This window comes from Marmota monax, unplaced genomic scaffold (genome assembly GCF_021218885.2).
Source record: "Marmota monax isolate L192 unplaced genomic scaffold, Marmota_monax_Labrador192_F-V1.1 WCK01_AAM20220418_F8-fsc00034, whole genome shotgun sequence".
Classification (NCBI taxonomy): Eukaryota; Metazoa; Chordata; class Mammalia; order Rodentia; family Sciuridae; genus Marmota; species Marmota monax.
Window position 1 is genome coordinate 11,353,474 of NW_026693934.1, and position 20,516 is coordinate 11,373,989.

General features: G+C 37.5%; 1 protein-coding gene across 5 annotated transcripts in view; it reads left to right on the forward strand.

Annotated features, from left to right (window-relative positions):
* Positions 1–451: 451 nt before the first annotated feature.
* Iws1 (interacts with SUPT6H, CTD assembly factor 1) overlaps positions 452–20,516 on the forward strand; it is a 48,789-nt gene continuing 28,724 nt past the window's right edge. For 4 of the 5 annotated variants that reach the window (XM_058585409.1, XM_058585408.1, XM_046463766.2 and 1 more), the window contains exons 1-5: positions 452–758; positions 2,523–2,638; positions 15,931–17,077; positions 17,837–18,026; positions 18,559–18,616. In XM_058585409.1, coding sequence (XP_058441392.1) covers positions 725–758; positions 2,523–2,638; positions 15,931–17,077; positions 17,837–18,026; positions 18,559–18,616 — 1,545 coding nt within the window. In that variant the 5' untranslated portion in view covers positions 452–724. The remainder of the gene's footprint in view (positions 759–2,522; positions 2,639–15,930; positions 17,078–17,836; positions 18,027–18,558; positions 18,617–20,516) is intronic. The other variant, XM_046463767.2, reaches the window with a different exon arrangement.

Sequence of the window (20,516 nt, forward strand, 5' to 3'; positions counted from 1 at the left end):
AAATAGTTATTTTATAAAGAAAGGAAGTAAAAATGCCTCGAAGGAGGTCTTGGTCACTTCAGTTAGTAATGCATCAACACTGCCTAGACTTGGAACTACAAGTCCCAGAGAACAGTGCGCCACCCCTTCGACACACCGAGGGCGGGAGTCTTTCGCCTAGCTGCAGGACTGAGAGTTATCTGGCCTAAAGATACAAAATGTAATTTTCGGGGTCTTCATTTTTCTCAAGAGTAATTCTGATGCTCCTCCAAGAAGAGGCCGACACACTCAAGAGAGAAACCTCGCTCCCACGCAGGACAAACCAGACTCCTCCGGAGGGGCGTATTTAACTAAAGCTCCCGCTCATTTTTCCCAATAGTCTCCTTTCCGGCGGTGCGTTGCGTCATTACTATTACGTCTTCTCATTGGCCGGTTTGACGCATGATAGCGCCTGCGCACTGCATTCCTTTGAGGGTCGTGGGCAGACGCCATTTTGGTCTCAGAGGTGCTTCTGGGAAGTAGAGCGCCGACCCGCACGCTTGCTGGCTTTCCCGGTACGGCCTTTTCTGCTGGGGCTCCCAGGTCGAAGCGTTCGTCTCTGCTGCTGCGGTTTTCGTATTCTCCGAGCTCTCCGGTTAGGCCGGAGCCTCAGCACCGGGTAGCGCCATCGGAGGTCACACCACCAGGAAGGAGGTGACGGGGGCGGCGCGGGGCGCGGACACTCCCCGCTAAGAGCCCGCCTGCCATGGACTCGGAATATTACAGTGGCGACCAGTCAGGTGGGTTCGGGTTGGGGACCGAGCGATTCCTCGGCGGGCCTTGGCCTCGCGCTCTCGCGGGAGCGGGGAGAAAAACCCCGGAGACGAGCCTGCCGATCAGCGAGCCGCCGGCTCCAAGTTAGAACCTTGGAGAGAGGGGATCTTTGAGGGAAAGACGTCTTCCGAATAGGTGAAGGTTTTTGCTGAAATCGGGAAGTCACTACCTATATCAAGCACCTGCCGTATGCAGAGTGTTGGGAAAGAAGAGGCTTTTCCTGTTAAGGATCTTTCAGAAGTTACGGGTTTTTTTGAGAACCTAAGGAAATTGTTCAGTAGGAGGCTGGGGACCCTTCCTAGACTTTTCATTCCAAGTTAGGGCTCATTTAATTCGCCTGCCACACTGGCTTCCCAGGATGTAAGTGCAGGACCTTTGTCTGAGTTGTAAGGAGTGCTTCTCTGGCTGTTATTGATGACTTTTTGCCTTTCCTTTACCTTAAGAGCTTTCCTTTTTCCTCACCCAAGTTTGGTCTGCTTTCCTTCTCATTCATGTACACTTATCCCCGTTGGGCAAGCCCTGGCACCCGGGATGTAAAGTTGAGTAAGGTAGGACCTAGTGGGCTCCTTTGCCATTTGTACGTTCTGTATCAAAAGTGCTTAGTTGTTAGGACATAAAGCTCTCTCCTGTTTTGGTTTCCCTTTAATTCCTTACTTGTGACAGCAAAAACAGTGATTGTAAGTACTTTTCAGGCATGCACTTCTGTTTTGCTTAAAACGTTTTCTGATGTTTTCAAAAGAGTTTTTCAATTCATTTGTGTTTTAAAGTTGCTTTTTAAAAAAAGGTAGTTGTATGTATTATAGTAGGTAGGTTGTGTTTAAAGAGGTAACAAGTTGAGGTAATAGATAGCAGTTCCCTGACACCCCCTCCTCCTAATTTCTGAACTTTTAATATTTACCTCTCTTCCTAACTTAGGCTGTTTCTTCTTGCATCATTTTTAGTCGTTCTGTAATGCTTTCCTATTATGCCAGGACAGTATTTTAACCTTTGAACGCCCTCTTCTCATCTATCCTTCCACTGATGCTGTGTAATTGTTAAACTTCAAAACTATTCTTTTTTTTCCCCAAAAACTATTCTTTCTATTGTGACTTCTTAACTTTACTCTAGCTAAGTATAGTAGCTCATTTATATGAGAGTGATTTCATCACTTTTTGGATTTTTAAAATATTGCTTAAAGTTAGGTACCAATTCATAATTATGGTTGATTTTTTTTTTTTTTTTTTACTATTGTAATATATGCTTTAATGAGTTTTGACTATTTTTGGACTGGAGTTCCTTGTGCTTTTCATTCATAAACAGATACTTTATATCATGTACCAGGCAGTGTTCTGGGTTCCAGGGATTCAGCAGTGAACTGAAAGTAGAATAACTTGAAAAAAATCTCATAGTACATTAGAAGTTGGTGGTAAGTGCTCTGGAGAGAAAGACAGTTTTTAACATAAATTTGAAATAAATAGCACTTTACTTACAAGTTACTGACATGGTATTTAATGATGTTTTTTAAGCTTTACATTCCTTTTATGAGTATTTTTGCTACCACGTGCGCCATATGTTAATGATGTTGGTATTTGTATGACTCTTGTATTGCTTTGCTCAAAATATTACCATCATTAGTTTTGCTTTGTCCATAGTAACTTTTGCTTTGGATAGTCTTAAATCATTGTGTTTGTTTCAGCTACAGCTGTCATCCATGTTAACTGTAAGTGGATTTTTGTTTTATTTTTAAGCAGATGATGGTGGTGCTACCCCAGTGCAGGATGAACGGGATTCTGGATCTGATGGTGAGGATGATGTAAATGAGCAACACTCTGGATCAGATACTGGAAGCATAGAACGACATTCAGAGGTATTGGCTAAATATCTTTGGGGAAGATTTTTCCTTGTACTTTTGTGAGACCTGTTTAGAAGTTGTAGAGACCCTGCCATAGGACTTGGGGTTTAATCTCTGAGAGTAAAGTATGAAGTAATAGAAAACCGCTTTAAAAATAAATAGGGATGGTCTGGTTACTGATGTAATAACAGGGAAATAAGTTCTGACTGTGTTGAATTTCAAGTATTTAGGCAGTTTTAACTGAGTATATGAAATCAGATAATGAGCCAGGCCTTTAATATTTGACTTGGCTTCCCTAATCCCCAGATATCATCTTGTTGGGGCTACGAGCATTTGCAGCCTGAAAAAAAGTTTAAATAAAAAGTTAGGAAATTTTCACTTAATAAAACTTGTATCAGGAATTGACCTTTTTGTTTTGAATTGTTGAGATTCATATGATAAAAAAAACAAGTGTAGTTTTAAAAACTACTTTTGTAAAATAATACAGTATTGGATTCTCTATACATTTTAACATTCGTTCTAATACATAAATATTATTAAAACAACTTAATCTGCCTCCTTGGTTATATAGTCTGTCTTATACAGTGTTAATAAAATAAATTTGGGACATTTTTCAATGAATCAGTGTGTCTTAGACATAAACAAATAGGAATGATAAAAATGGAGAGATGTTTTTCACTAATTTGCTGAGAGGCTGGCTTTGAACTTGTGATCCTCCTGCTTCAGCTTGACAGGTGGCTGGGATTACAGGCATGTACCACCATGCTCCAGAACTCTTCTCAATCACTCCATCATTCTTATTTTTGTTTTGTTTTGTTTGTTTGCAGTGCTGGGGATTGAACCTGGGGACTTGTGCATGCTAGGAAAACACTCTACCACTTAGCCCCACATCCCAGCTCCAAGATAGACAGATTTTTCTAAGAACTTTTGTGCCATAGATTTGCTTAATTAAACACATAAAAAATTACCAAATTTTACATACAAGATATTCTTGCAAATTGTATTGACCATCATTATAGAGTCATGTCATTTTTTATATGTTTGTGTCATTAGTATATTCATACATTTCTCATTTATTGAGCACTTTATATATGTGTTAGTTGTTTGGTTTTTTTTTTCCTTAAGGTGTTTTGGACATATCAGTGACTAAAAGCCAGAATCCTTTTCTTGGATTTATTTTTCAGTGAGAGAAGAAAGACATTAAAACAACATACTGTTTTTTAAAATTGTAGTTTGTTAGAAGGTGACAAATGTTGTGGATCTGGGGAAAATTAGAATGTAATGAAGGATATCAGTATGGAGGGCAAATTTCTGTGTTAAATTAAGAAATAATGCCAGGTGTGGTGTGCATGCTTACAATCCTAGCTACTCGGGAGGCTGAGGCAGGAGAATCATAAATTCAAGGCCAGCCTGGACAACTTAGCAATATCCTGTCTCAGAATAAAATTAAAAAGGAATGAGGATGGAGCTCAGAGGTAGCTCACTAACCTAGCATGTGGGAGGCCCAGCGTTCAACCCCCACCACCACAAAAAAAGAAAAGATAAAGTGACATTTGAGCCAAGGCAGGAAGGGAGCTGAGGGAATAGCGACACATTTATGTGTCTGAAGGAAAAAAACATTCCCATGAAGAACCCCAAAGTGAGAGTGCTTAAAGTTTTCAAGGAGCCAATGTGAGTAGTAAGGATGAGTGTAATGTAGGATGAGTGGAGTAGTAAGAGTCAGGGAGCTAAATACAGGTATGGGAGTGGCTCATCATTTAATTATTTCAATGTCACTCTTGTTGTTTTTTTGTAGGCCCTTAAATATTTAGGCTAAATTCCAGTAAATTAATAGGTAGGGGCTAAGTGATAATGTCAGCATTATTATAGTACATTTAGAGTGTAGTATTTTAAGTTTCCACCTTGAAAACAATGTTAGGAGATTGACCCTAGGTGTCAGCTTTGATTATCTCAGGGCCTCTTGATTTAGTTATAAACATGATAAAGGTTCTTGTTTAGGCATTTGCAGCTACTTCTTTATAATAATATGTATTCTAAATATATAAATGGATATGTTAAAAATTTGGAAATTATATCAGTAAATTTAAAGAAGATTAAAATTAGTATACGTAATCCCATTAATAGCTATTAACTTTTTGACATTGTATTTCCTACATTTTAATTCTCTCCCATGCATATAAAGTATGTGTATATTTTAAACTACTTGAAATTTTACTATGTATATTTTGTATCTATTATCTCTTCACTTAAGATTATGCCTTAAGTATTTACTGATATTGTTAAAGAGCCCCACTAAGTGTAATTTTAATTGTTTCATAGTATTGGTGCAACATTACACTCATCCTTCCATGTCCAGGGGGATTGGTTCCAGGTGTCTTTTCCACCCTGGTGGATACCAAACCCAGAGGATGCCCAGATCCCTTATATAAAATGAAATGAAGGCTGGGAGTATAGTCTGGTAGTATATCATGTACTTATTGAACAGAAAGGTTGGGCTGGGTCTTCAGTACATGCATGTGCAAATTTTAAATGGCATGATATTTGCGTATAACCTATACACATCCTCCTGTATAAATCATCTCTAGATTATTTATAATACCTAATATAACAAAAATGCTATGTAAATAGTTATGACACTGTATTGTTAGGGAATATTGACAAGAAAAAAATGGTCTGTTCTAGGCCTAACTGCATATATTTTTTTTTTGGTACCAGGGATCAAACCCTGGGTATTCAACCACTGAGCCACATCCTCAGCACCCATTTTTTTGAGACAAATTCTTGCCAAGTTGCTTAGAGCCTCGCTAAATTGCTGATGCTGTCTTTGAATTTGCAGTCCTCCTGCCCTAGTGTCCCTAGCTGCCAAGATGATAGGCATGCACCACCATGCCTGCCCATTTCTTCAAATGTTTTCAATTGGTGGTCTGACATTGGTTGAGTGCTTATTTGGTGAGTCCCTAATTGTTGACATTTAGACGATCAGGACTGTTTCCTTTTTCTAACTGTAACTGGCTACTAAATTCCCTTGTTGCCCCTTGATTGTGCTATTGTGTTTGAACATGCCCTGGAACATCAATTGCTCTTCAGACTAATACCATCAAATTATGGCTCCTTTAAAGGATTTCTGAGAACAGTGTTTGAGAGTATTTTAACCCCAGTGTGTTTCCTCCCAGCTGTCCCTGGTTCTGTTCTGCAAACTAGATATCCTACAGTTTAGACTGTACCTTGAATCTCAGTCCCAGGTGCCTTCCAACCACAACTTTCCCAAATCATATTGCCAATGAAGTAAGTTTCTTTGGGGAATGATTGGGAGCTATCTGATTGGGAATCAGGTCTGTAGAGCTCGTCACACCCACCTCTAGAAACTGACCTGTTTAGTGGGAGGTGGGAGTGAAACAGCAGCTCTTCTCCTAGTGCAGTCTCACAAGCCAGAGCCAGGGTGAGGAGAGCACTTGTATTTTCAAAGTGCTTCACCCAAGGCGGAACCTTCTTCATTAAAATTAAGTAATGGTGGGGCAGAAAATGAGGTTCTCCACCTCACAGGTGCACTCTGCTAGGCCTTATCCTTAGCAGTGGGCATCCAAGAGTCGAATGCCCTGCTTTAGGAAGGAATCCTCTGACTGGGAGAAAGAAGAGAGAGCCCTGTGTTATTGTCTAGAGAAGGTTCTCTGTCTTGTAGAGCTGTGAGGTTGAAAGGAAGGAATGATCTGTTTTTCAGATACCAGATACTCTTGCTGAATTTTTATGGATTTTTTTAAATTTGCTTTTTGCTCTTAGGACTATTTCCAGAGGCTTTAAATGATTACTTTTGAAAGATTTCCTGTCGGTTTCACTGGGGAGCAGGTCAACAGAACTTCTCATGCTATTATGCCAGAAGTCCTCATTTGGCTTCATTTTTATCTCTTACTGGTTGGCCAAACCTTTCCATTTTCCCCCATTCAATTGCTTGTCTGTTACTACAGTTTTCATTGGGCCCTTTGAGCTTTCTCATCTCGTTTTGTGTGTGTGGATCAGGTTCCCAGGTCCTGTCAGTTGCCAACCCTGCACAGAGAGCAGCCTTGGGTTGCTTTTCTGGTCAAGAGATTCTGCTAAACCTGCTGTGGGCCTGTAAGCCCATGCCTAGGCATTACAGGATATTTAACATCTTGGTTCCCCATGAAATACTAGTGACATATACATGATCACCCCTCAATTACCAACCTTGTACTTGACAACCAAAATGATCCCTTGAATCCCCAAATACCACTTGGATGAGGAGCTAGAACTGACCTTGGGCTGAGAACACTGAAATGGAATAATTAGGTGTGTGATCATAAGAAAGGAAACCATGAATATTTGACAGTGTAGAAAATGAGGAATTCAGTGCAATCTTAAAATTGTTTTCAAAGAATTTTGAATGATATGGGAGAATTCAACATGTTACTTGAAAGATATAGGCTATAAAATTGTAACTCTAGATCCTAATTTAATTTTTTAAATTGAAAATACATGAAAAGATTACTTGTACCAAAGTGATGGTAATCTTTGGGTGGTATGAGTCACATTTCGTTTTTTATTCTATAGTGCACATTAATCTTTAAAATTGAAGAGAAAATAAGTAGAATAACTGCCATCATTTTGACACCCTTTTCTATGAGCATGCATGCAGTGATTAAAAATGTACTAAAATTTTAGAAGAACCTTGTAACGAACCCTTTCAAAACTGGAAAGATAAACCTTTTTCTACTGGCAGTTTTTTTTTTTACTTTGTTGTTTTTTCCATTTTTAATTGTCTTTAATATAATTTGGATATCAAATTATATTTTCTTAATAGATCATATGGAAGGACAGAGAGAAGAGTAGGAGAAAATGTACTAAAATTTGCACTTCCCTATTTTTTTTGAAGACTATGCATTTCCAATTGCTCTGGTATCTCTGCACCAGGAGACTGTAGGCATTTTTCTGTTCTGACTTTTGTCTTATAGTTTCTAAACCAAGAATTAAACTTTTAAATTGAAATACTTTTTTAAAAAATATTTTTTTAGTTGTCAATGGATCTTTTATTTATATGTGGTGCTGAGGATCGAACCCAGGGCCTCACACATGCCAGGCAAGTGCTCTACCACTGAGCCCTAGATTGAAATACTTTTGAAATACACTATATTTAGGTTTGTGTAATGTGTGATTTATTATCTATGTCTTTCAAGACTTGTTTTTAAAATGTTTGCTGTTTACTTGGCATAACAATGCAAACTTGAAACTACAGGGTTCTTACAGAACTATAGTCCTTTATAGATGAGTGTAGCAGACCTGCAAACAGGCTACTTATACAACTCATAGCTGTATGAAGGACACATACAAAGTTCTGTGGGAGGAAGGGAGGATATCATATCATCAGTAGATATGATGTTTCAACTGAATAAGGAATGAGTATAATATTTCCAGCTGGAGAAAAAGGTTACAGGTGGCAATGGTAGTAATCCTAGCTAGAGGAGCAGCAGGTACAGTAGGCCTAGAATTTGGAAGGACTTGGTGTATTTTAGGAGTGATTGTTGTGGATGGAAAATGGAGTAGCTTAATGAGAGGTGATGCTGAAGAATTAAGTATGGACCAGATGATGTAATACCAAATCTCTCTGGAATGATGATGAAATGTTCTGTATTTGCATAACTTTTTATAGTGAAGGACAGTATGGCCAGAATTTGATTTCAAATTTTAGCTTTGCCACTTAATCATTCCCAGCCCCTGGAAAAATTTCTTCATTTTTGTGAGCTAACCCTTCACCGTCTTGATAGTGAACTAAAAAAAGGTTATAATGAAGATTAAATTAAAACTTAATGTAATAGCTTTGAAAACTACAATACCCTTCTTATTATTCTATACAATAAATAGGGTAGATATTTCTGTTAGTCGTGTTTTCATCCCTGTGACCAAAAACATGATAAGAACAACTTAGAGGAGGAAAAATTTAATATGGGCTCACAGTTTCAGAGGTCTTAGTCCAGGAGCAGCTGACCTCATTGCTTTGGGCTCAAGGCAGAGCATTATCACAGAAGGGCATAGTAGAGGAAAGCTCAGCTCATGGCAGTCAGAAAGCAGGGAGAGAGAGGAGCTAGGGATAAAATATATATTCCCAAAGGGCACACTCCCAGTGATCTTCCTTCCTCCAGTAGTGCCCCACCTGAATATAGTTACCACCCAGTTAGCCTATTGAAATTATTAATCCATCAGGTGGATTAAAACACTGATGAGTTTATAGCTGTCATAATCTACCAGAACATTTCTGCATGAAAAAAGGAGCTTTTGGGGTGCACCCCGTATTAAACCATAACAATATTACCTCTTAGAGGGTCAGGACATAGCTGATCTTTATAAGGTTGTGACCATACTTCATAAAGCAACATAGATCTGCCATATGACATAAAATTTCAAAGTAATGTTCTTAAACTTTGCCTTGTTTTTATTAAAATCCTTGTTTTTATTAAATCAGTTGTAGAAAAGTTGGTTATGTATTTGTTTATTTTTAGACTACTAAGTCTTTTTGCTTAGGTTAAAAGGGATATAAACATCAGTAAGGTTTTTAAAAAGTATGTATTTGCTGTAGAGCATTTTGAGAACTCAGAATTTTCCTATATTTTCTGGTAAGTCAGATGAGGGGAAAAGGAAAAAACTTTATAAAAACCTTTTTGAATAGTTATCACTGGGTGTAAAACTTTTTAATAAAGCATTTTGAGCACCACATGGAGAGGTAGTCCTTTTTTGTGATCTAGTTATAACTAGTTGCCAGTTCTGATTTTCATTGTTTCACTTTAATGTTTTCTTGGACAGTGTGAAATTAGCTGTGTGAGTTTGGGGCAGGTGGTGTCTTTCCTGGGAACTATATTGAAGGAAATAACGGGTTTTGTTGTTATTGTTTTGCTTTTTAATTCAAGAAGCCTGTACATTTCATCTACATAGAAAAGTAGAGCTTTCCCCTGCTGAGGATCCCACAGAAAAAAACTATGTGGGACTATTGAGGAAGAGGTTGTTTGGAAATGGAACCTGGCGTCTTACTGTTTTCTAAGAGCAAATCAAGCAACAGTGGGCCCCATCATCCATCTGCTGTTGAAGTTAGACGGCCTCCCTTAATTCCAGCCTCGCTTTGAATTGAGTAAAGATGGTAGTCTGCTTTTGTTTGGATATTTCTACCAAGCTGGGGAATAACATCAGAGTAGCTGGAAAGTTTCTTGGCCATTGCTGTCCTTGTTTACCTTATTTCTTAGTAGTTCTTTTCATTCCATCTACACCTTCCGTGTGTTAGGAATTGGACATTGTTGCTTATGTGATTTCTTTTTCATTTCGTTTAAATCTCTTTATTCTTTTTCATTTCGTTTGAGTCTCTTTATTCTTCAGGTGAAAGATACATTTTTTAAAAATGGTTTCTTAAGGTCAGTGTATGACGAAAATAAATGTGTAAACTGTCACTTTTCAGTGAAATAGAAGTACAAGATGCTACAGGGATAGGAAGAAGGAATGGCTGACCAGCTGGGTCTTCACAGAGAATACATTTGGGTTGTCTCTGGAAGGGTGAATATTTTGTAATTAATAATTAGTAGGATTTAGTTCTTAATTTGTTTACATGCATTTAACCCCAGAATAGCCCTCTAAGGTACAGATAATTATTCCTGAGTCCATTAAATTGAGGACATAGTGGCTTTGAGGATTAAGGACATTTCCTCATTTCAAACAATATAAAGTGGCAGAACTAAGGTTTAGACCCCAGGCCTTTTTGACCATGTTCTTAACTAATACATTATATTGTACAAAGTTCATTTTATCGAGAGAGAAAGAGATGGAAGAGACTTCAGGAGAGGAGTATTTTTGTCAAGTTTTGGGTTATGAAAAGTACAAGCAAACAAAGATAATCTAGGCAAAGGGAACCGAATTTGTAAAGGCATAGAGGTAAGTTAGTAAATAGTTCCTTGTCTGGAAAAGGATTTTTTCAATGTGATTTGTCATGTGGATCACATGTTAAAATACAAATTATTTGGCACCTTTTTTCCAGACCTACTAGATTAATATGTGGAGGTGAGAAGTACAAAAGTCTCTATGGTTTTCAGTAAAGATCCCCAAATGATTTCCTGTGCACACTAAAGTTTGGTAACTGCTAGTGTGGCACACATGGTTGATGTTAGTGAGAGGGCAGAAATGAGTCTGGAAGTAGGCAGGAGTTAGCTTTGTTATCATAAAAACCTTGAGCTTTGTGCAGAATCTTTTTTTACCAGTACTCTTCAATGAGCTTTTATTTTTTACTCTAATATCAGCCAGACAAGGGACACTCATTAGTAGCTTCATTTTATTATGTGTGTGCTAATGGCAAAATTGGGAGTTTTCAGAGCATTGCATCTCATTAGAAATTAACTGGATTGACAGCATTGTATTGTTTTAGTAGCTGGTTCCTCAAGTCAGTGAATCCTTCCTTCCTCCCTTCCTTCCTTCCTTCCTTCCTCTCCAAGCCAGTAAGTATTTCACATGTGCTACACTCTCAGTCCCTCCAATTCTTTATATACTAATTGAAACTAATATAACATGAGGATTTAGTTATATTTTTTGGAACTGGGGTCCACTGAAATGTGTTTTTGAAAATACTCCTATAGTTTTTTCTTCATGGAATTTACAGTGTGATTACTATGGAGTGTTTTGCCAGTTTATAATGATAAATTTTTGCAAGTTTGCAAGTTCAACTGTTTTGAGTTTGACACTTCTGATGGGTTCTTTGGTTCTTTATAAGGGTTTCTGTTTGACAGTGTACTGTGAAATTTACATATTAGTATTTGCTTTACAGCAGCTTACTTGCTTTTCAGTTTAAGAGAGTCAGTTACTGGGGTGTGTGTATCTGTTCCTTATGATTGAACACCAGTGTAAATGATTGTGTGAAGACATTTCTGAAGCCTCCCACTACCTCATGTGCTCAATATCTCTGATAGTTCCAACTAGGGAATTTCTTGCATTATTAAGAAAATGCCATTTCAATAGCACTTTTTACTGTTAATTGCATTTTGAGTTTACAATTTAATTGCTAAAGTCAGTCTGAAAAATTTGAATATTGTTGTGATAGTTTTTAAGCTTAATTGCATAATTTCTAATATGATCTGGCTAAATTCTATGATATCATTGCTTATGTTTATTCTCTAGCTTGAGTCTATTGACCAGCACTTTCTTACTGCAGTGATTTCTGTCCTTTTTTTCCTATGTGGCCACATAGAATGGATACCCAAGTTTTATGAAACTCCTTTAAAATTGATGAAACTCTGTAAATTTTATAATCATTATCATATGTAATATACTTAATGGTTGCTTGTTTTGCTGTGCCTACCTAATATATCAGGAAACCCACGGTAGAGTGTAGCACATAAGTGCTGGGATGACTCCCAGTTTATGATGTCTCCCTCCTTTGGGAGTGTCTCCCAGTGCTGTGCCTCTCTTCCAGAGGATTGAGTCAAATCTGATATTGCCAATTACACAGTCTCTCCTGTGGATTTAAAATTTAGGTTCTAGACAGTGAAATATAGCATAGTTGGAGCTGAGTCATATTATTAATAGTGCTGTAGTGAAAAGATCCGAGAGTCCCTTTTTCTAAATTGAAGTGCCTTGGTTCTTACCTGTATTGGTCTGTTAGTCATTCGTCTTACTGATTCTGGGACGATTCTTCTTTTTTTGAACCTAGACAGGAATTATTTCTATTTTCAGCTAAAATAAATTGAATCACACATAAACGGAATATTTGAGTTATGTGATGGGTGTGTCAGAAAACATTTTAAACAGCCTCCTACTGGTTCCTGTTTACCCCTCCCTATCATACTAGTTAACTTCTTTACTCAGTCATCACAAACTAAGTGCGCAAATACCTGTCATCTACATACCTTTTGCAGCTTGGTTTCATATAGCTATATTTCCTGTAGAGTTTCAAAATATTGTTAGGATTTGTTTGTTTGGCTCTTCATTAGGCAACGACTTTTAGAGTTGGGCATTGAGAAACATGTTCAGCTTTGATTGCTAGTACCTTGCACATAGTAGGCATTAAATAAATGCTTGTTGAATTAATATTAAATAGTATTAAAACTCCTTTTGATGTTATTCCCACTTAACTCCTTTATTATTTATTCAACAAATGCTGTGTGTGTGTGTGTGTGTGTGTGCGCGCGCGCGCTGGAGACCATTCTATGCTCTAGGGATACCTCTGTGAAGAAAAGAAACCAAAAGAGTTGGGTGCACTGGTGCTCGCCTGTAATCCCTGTGGCTCAGGAGGCTGAAATAGGAGGATCGCAAGTTAACGGTGAGGTGCTAAGCAACTCAGTGAGAGCCTGTCTCTAAATAAAATACAGAATAGGGCTGGGGATGTGACTCAGTGGTTAAGTGTCCTGAGTTCAATCCCACTCGTCCTGCCACCCCCTGCCCCCCCCCCAGAAAAAGAAACCAAAAATGCCTGCCTTCATAGAGCTTACATTCTAAATAAATATGTCATCTTTTTTTTTTTTTTTTTTTAATTAGGAAGTATAGTTAAAGTAACTTTAAGCAGTGTGTGGAGTTTTGTACTATGATTGCAAGATTCGCCCTCCACTCTTTTTTTGGGAGGGGGGTACCAGGAATTTAACTCAGGGACACTCAACCACTGAGCCACATTTCCGTCTCTATTTTGTGTTTTATTTAGAGACAGGATCTCACTGAGTTGCTTAGCGCCTCAAAGTTGCTGAGGCTGGCTTTGAACTCAGGATCCTCCTGCCTCAGCCTCCCAAGCCACTGGGATTACATGCATGTACCACTGCGCCCAGCCTCCTTCTCGAATCTTAATGTCATATTTAATAGATAAATTCTAGTTTTAACAGGAGAATAGAGATGTGACAAGGAATGATGCTAAGTGCCCAGTAGAAATTTTGAAAGTCTATGGGTTTGGAATGTTTCCTGAACATGATAAGCTTCAGTGAATATATTTAGTAGTTAGTGTTTCTTTGGAATTCTGTGTTGTCACAATAATAAAATATGAATAACTCCTCAAACTTCTGTTATGTGTGCTTGCTTATTTTTTGTGCTCTCTTTGAAGTTGTAATCATAGCATACTTAGTCTTTAATGATCTTGGGGTAAATTGAAGAGTATGACAGTGGGCATATATGTTGTTAATATCTCTTTGGTCCTTGAAAATTGATCCAGGTAAGTTCATGTAGCCTCAATCATAATATTCTAAAGAGAAATATTTGACTTAATAGATTATTTTTAAGGGAGAACACTCAAACAGAAAGGCTTACTTTTTTTTTCTTTTTTCTGTTTTATTGTTGTTCTGCTTAGTTGTACATGACAACAGAATGCATTTCAATTCATCATATATAAATGGAGCACAACATTTCAATTCTCTTGTCATACACTATGTAGAGATTCAATCATACATGTACCTAGGGTAATGATGTCCATCTCATTCCACCATCTTTCCTATCCCTTTAACCCCTCCCGACCCTCCCCTTTGCTTAATCCAAAGTTCCTCCATTCTTCCCATGCTCCCCCACCCCCCTCCGTCCCCGTCATAGATCAGCATCCACTAATCAGAAAAAACATTCAGCCTTTTTGGGGAAGATTGGCTTACTTCGCTTAGCATAATATTCCCCAGCTCCATCCATTTACCTGCATGTCATAATTTTATTTCTTTTAATGCTGAGTAATATTCCATTGTGTATATATACCACAGTCTTTATCCATCCATCTGTTGATGGGCATCTAGGTTGGTTCCACAGTTCAGCTATTGTGAATTCAGCTGCTATAAACATTTGTGTGGTTATGTCACTATAGTATGCTGATTTTAAATCCTTTGGGTATAGACCAAGGATTTAAAATCAGCATACTATAGTGACATAGCCACACAAATGTTTATAGCAGCTGAATTCTCAATAGCTGGGTCAAATGGTAGTTCCATTCCAAGTTTTCTGAGGAATCTCCACACTGCTTTCCAAGTGGTTGCACCAGTTTGCAGTACCACCAGCAATGTATGAGTTTACCTTTTTTCTCCCGTCCTTTCCAACACTTATTATTGCTTGTATTCTTGACAACTGCCATTCTGACTGGGGTGAGATGAAATCTTAGAGTAGTTTTGATTTGCATTTCTCTAATTACTGAAGATGTTGAACATTTTTTCATATATTTGTTGGTTGTGTATATCTTCTTCTGAGAAGTATCTGTTCAGTTCCTTAGCCCATTTAGCTAATTGATTGGGTTGTTTGTTTTTTGGTATTAAGTTTTTTGAGTTCTTTATATATCCTGGAGATTAGTGCTCTATTTGATGTGTGTGTGGCAAAAATTTGCTCCCCAAATGGAAGTTCTGTCTTCACTTCATTGATTATTTCTTTTGCTGAGAAGAAGATTTTTAGTTTGAATCCATCCCATTTATTGATTCTTGATTTTATTTCTTGTGCTTTAGGAGTCTTATTAAGGAAGTCAGGGCCTAATCTGATATGATGAAGATTTGGGCCTTTTTAAACTAGAATATTATGAAAAGTGAGATTCCAGATGGTATTCTAAATCCTGAAGTATTTATTAAGTTTTTTGTTTTGTTTAATTTTGTATATTTTCTCTGCATTTTTATACATGTATTATTGTTTGTACCCTAGAACAAATTTTCAAACTAGTTATTTCAAGTTACTTAATATGTATTAGTGATGTCTACCTAAATATCTAAGCTTTTGTTCTAGAGCCACTAGATTTGTGACTATGATTATACTAAGACTCAATACTGCAGTGAGAAGTAAGTGTACTAATAGAAGAGAGCTCAACATGGTATTGGTGCTTAGGAGATGTCTCCTTTCCTTGTTTGTTTAGATTCCCATGGGAGAATATATTTACATGAACCTTTAAATAAAATAAAGTTTTATAGCTTTTCCCCTAAAATAATTTCAGCCATATAAAATCTAAGACTGCTTTTTTGTAAAAGAACTTGATTACCCATGTTTGCTTGTATTTCTTTGAAAAATAGTTAGATTTTTCAGGAATTAGAATATAAAGAAGTTAGGCTTTTGTTTTCTTTCTTTCTTTTTAATTTAGCTCATCAACTCTTCAAAATTAGTTTCTCCTGTATAATAATCTAGAGGTAAGCTTTACACTTTGTTTATCCTTTCCCTTTGGGGGGTCCAAGCCATGGTAAGCTGTTTTACAGATTGACCTTTAAAGTGGAATATTTTTATATTGGAAAAGGACAAGAATTCAACATTTAAGTGCACCTATCCCCACATTTAAAGAATTGTTGAATATTTTTAAATTTCATTACTACATTTTTTTACATGTTGCTAATTTTTTCTTGCTTTTTCAGAATGAACCTAGTGATCGAGAAGATGGCCTCACCAAAAGACATCATGTGACAGACTCTGAGAATGATGAGCCCTCACATCTTAATGCTAGTGACTCTGAAAGTGAGGAGCTTCACAGGCCAAAGGACAGTGATTCCGAATCTGAAGAGCGGGCAGAACCTCCTGCAAGTGATTCTGAAAATGAGGATGTTAATCAGCATGGGAGTGACTCTGAGAGTGAGGAGACCAGGAAATTACCTGGGAGTGACTCTGAAAACGAGGAGCTGCTTAATGGACATGCAAGTGACTCTGAAAACGAAGAAGTTAGAAAGCATGCTGCCAGTGATTCTGAGATTGAAGAGCTCCAAAAGAGTCCTTCCAGTGACTCTGAAACTGAGGATGCTCTGAAACCTCAAATCAGTGACTCTGAGAGTGAGGAACCACCAAGGCACCAGGCCAGTGACTCAGAAAATGAGGAGCCTCCTAAACCGCAAATGAGTGATTCGGAAAGCGAGGAGCTTCCTAAACCTCGAATCAGTGACTCAGAAAGTGAGGATCCCCCAAGGCACCAGGCCAGTGACTCTGAAAATGAAGAGCTCCCCAAACCCCGTATCAGTGACTCTGAAAGCGAAGACCCCCCAAGACACCGGGCCAGTGACTCAGATAATGAAGAACTCCCCAAACCCCGAATTAGTGACTCAGAGAGTGAGGAACCCCCTAGACACCAGGCCAGCGACTCAGATAATGAAGAACTCCCCAAACCCCGAATTAGTGACTCAGAAAGTGAGGATCCCCCAAGGCATCAGGCCAGTGATTCTGAAAATGAGGAGCTCCCCAAACCCCGAGTCAGTGACTCTGAGAGTGAGGAGCCTCAGAAAGGACCTGCCAGTGATTCAGAAGCGGAGGATGCCTCCAGACCCAAACAGAAGCCAGAGTCTGATGATGACAGCGATGGGGAAAATAAGGGGGGGAATCCAGAAATGCAAAATGACTTTCATTCAGAGAGCCATGTTGACAGAAAAAGATTTCACAGCTCTGAGAGTGAGGAGGAAGAACCCAAAAGGCAAAAAATGGATAGTGATGAAGATGAAGAAAAAGATGGTGAGGAGGAAAAAGTAGCAAAACGGAAAGCTGCAGTGCTTTCTGATAGTGAAGATGAAGAAAAAGCATGTAAGGAATTATTTGGAGCTATAGCTTTCCTTATTACCTAACATTATAACTTTGAAACACTGTATCTTTCTGTTTTGTTAGATCTGTATTCTGTCATTGAGCTTGATACTCTAAAATATAACTAAGACACTCATTTCCCCAAGGGATCATTGACCAAACTTAATATTAAATTTCTGTTGAGTTTTTCTTGCAGCACCTGCTAATTTCTGATTACCTTTCTGATTGCCTAGAGCAAGAGTCAATGGGAGTATAAAATACTTCAGTTTTCTTTACCAGAAAGGGTAATATTTCAAAGAGCTATGTTAACGTGAAAACCCCTGACTGTATCCAGAGTTAGCTGTGCGTCTCTGTGACTGCTAATTAACTAGATATATTCAGACAGTAATGGTGCTTCCACAGACAATTTGTCATATGAATTTGCAGAAGCCTTTTAGGGCTTTGTGTGTGTGTGTGTGTGTGTGGTGGTGGTGCTGCTGCTGCTGCTGGGGATTGAACCCAGGTGTGTGTGTGTGTGTGTGTGTGTGTGTGTGGTGGTGGTGGTGGTGGTGCTGCTGCTGCTGGGGATTGAACCCAGGGGCTGGGCATGCTAGCCAAGTACTCTACTACTGAGTTACACCCTAGACAAGTTTTGTTTTGTTTTTTAATTCAAAATTGTTTGTTAGGGGGCTCTTAATTTTTTGTTACGTACTGACATTTTAAAGCATATATTATGTACAACAACCATGACAAAATATGATTAATGATTTTCTTTTTCAATAGCAGCAAAGAAAAGTCGTGTTGTTTCTGATGCCGATGACTCTGACAGTGATGTTATATCAGATAAGTCAAGCAAAAGAGAGAAGACTGTAGCATCTGACAGTGAAGAAGAAGTGGGGAAAGAATTATCTGATAAGAAAAATGAAGAGAAAGATCTATTTGGGAGTGATAGTGAGTCAGGCAATGAAGAAGAGTAAGTGATAATATGTGAGTTTTCAAGGGTTTTTTTAGATAATGTAAAGGGGGTTGTCTTTCAAGTTTTTAAAACTTGTATTAGAATTTTGTGGCAAGGTATAATACACCTTACCTAATTGAGTGACTTTGGGCATTTAGGATATTAGCTCCTAAATTATTGATAGACACAGCATAATGTGGATGGATCTCAATATGTTAAGGAAGGAAAGAACATTTCATATGATGCCATTTATATGAAGTTTAGGAACAGGAAAACTATGATGATAGGAATTGGTGGTGATTGCCTCTCGGATGTTGGTGGTAGGGAGCTGACTGTAGGGATATAAGGAAACTTTGTGGGGAGACAGTATTGTTCTGTATCTTGATTAAGGTGTTGGTTATATGAGTGTAAACATTTGTTAAAGCCCATTGAACTGGACACTTAAAATCTGCACATTTTACAGTACATAAATGATACCCTATTTTTAAGAATGATTCTTAAACAGATAGGAAGAAAGAAAATGAATGTCTTTGTATTTTTTCTTTTCTAGAAATCTTATTGCAGATATATTTGGAGAATCTGGTGATGAAGAGGAAGAAGAATTTACAGTAAGTATAAGATGGAAACTTTTTTAAAAATTTACTTGTTTATTTTGGGGGTACCAGAGATTAAACTCAGGGGCACTCGACCACTGAGCCACATCCCCAGCCCTGTTTTGTATTTTACTTAGAGACGGGGTCTCACCAAGTTGCTTAGCACCTCACTTTTTGCTGAGGTTGGCTTTGAACTCTTAGTCTTCCTGTCTCAGCCTCCTGAGCTGCTGGGATTACAGGCATGCACTACCGCGCACGACTTGGAAACATTTCTGTTTTGACTGCACTTATTTGTTTTTATGGCAAAGATTCTCTTAACACATGATTCTGATATATAAGAATAAATAATTATGATGTATTCAAGAGAAAAATCTAGAAGAATTCAAAAAGTGAGATAAAAGTGTATTACAAAGGTATAAAAGGAAAATAAATGAATGAATGGGATGAAGGAACACATTAAGAGACAATGAAAGACCCTGTGATAAAAGGTAGAGTCACAATAGTTATAGGACTTCTGCTTCTAGTAATAGCAGACTTGTTAATTTGGACTAACCCTTCTGCTATAAACAACCAAAAAAGCATTTGAAAATCTCATCTGAGGAACAAGGTAACAAGGAATTATTTGGCCAGAAGACAGAAAGCTAAAGAAGTGGTAATTCAGTGTTTAGAACTGCTTTTTCTTTGAGGGTGTTTGCCTCTAAGGCTGAGAATCTGCTCATATTTTTGACAGCCTCAAGGCTTAGGGACAAAATTTGAACTTCAGGGCCTGCTGAGGTTAGGGGCCCTGGATTGGGGCTCTAAAGAACAGCACTCTAGGATTTAAGTGGAACTGAAAATAAAACAACCTTTGCTCATATTTAGGCCAACTATAGATGACTCAAAGAACCTATGTCAGAAATTTGATTATGATGATTCAGGTTTTCTATGCAGCATGGTGCACAGTTAAAGATAACATTAAAAGGGAATGGTAGTAACAAAAAACAATAAAAAAAGACCTAGGGGCTCTTGAAATTTTAGATAATGCCTTAAAAAATATATATTCAGGAAGCAATAAGATTAAAAATTTTACCAGAGCAAAACATTTTTAAAAGGACAAGACAGATTTGGAGAAGAACCATGTAGAAATTTTAGAACTATAATAATATAGTAACTATGAGGCTGCAGTTATAGCTAAGTGGCAAGGCGCTTGCCTAGCATGTGTGAGACACTGGGTTTGATCCTCAGCACCATATAAAAATAAATAAATAAAATAAAGGTATTGTGTCCAACTACAACTAAAAAATATTTTAAAAAGTAAATGAATGGACGTATAAAAATAGAATAACATTTTATATATATATATATAAACTAAAATGAACTATTCAGTGGTTAAATTGAACACAAATTGGGCATATTTGAAAAGAAAATGAACTGGAAAGCAGGTTAGAAGGAAATATCTAGAATGAAGCATTGAGAGACATTATTATAAAAAATGTAAAAGAAAATTATATGAGGAAGTTTAACAACACACTGGAGTACTATAGAGAAGGATAATATGATGCATTAAACTATAAATTATAGAAATCTTTGACAAGTTGCAAGCAGAATTTTAAAAGTACCTAAGTATATAATAAAACTGGAAGAAATCAGAAAATGAGAAAGTAGCTACAGGAAAAAAGTTACAAAAGCAACAACTAGACTAATAACTCATTTCTTGACAGAAACAAGAGAATTCAATAACTGTAAACTTATAATTCTGTTATATTCAGCAAAAGTACTTTCTGGGAATGAAGGTGAAATGAGGGAATTAATTGTCAATGTGCCAACTAAAGGAAATAAAGTGCAGAAAGAAAATGGTCTTAGGTAAATGGAGATGGAAAGAAGAGCAACTAAAGTATATGGATAATCTTGGATATTGAATGTACAAAACAGTTAT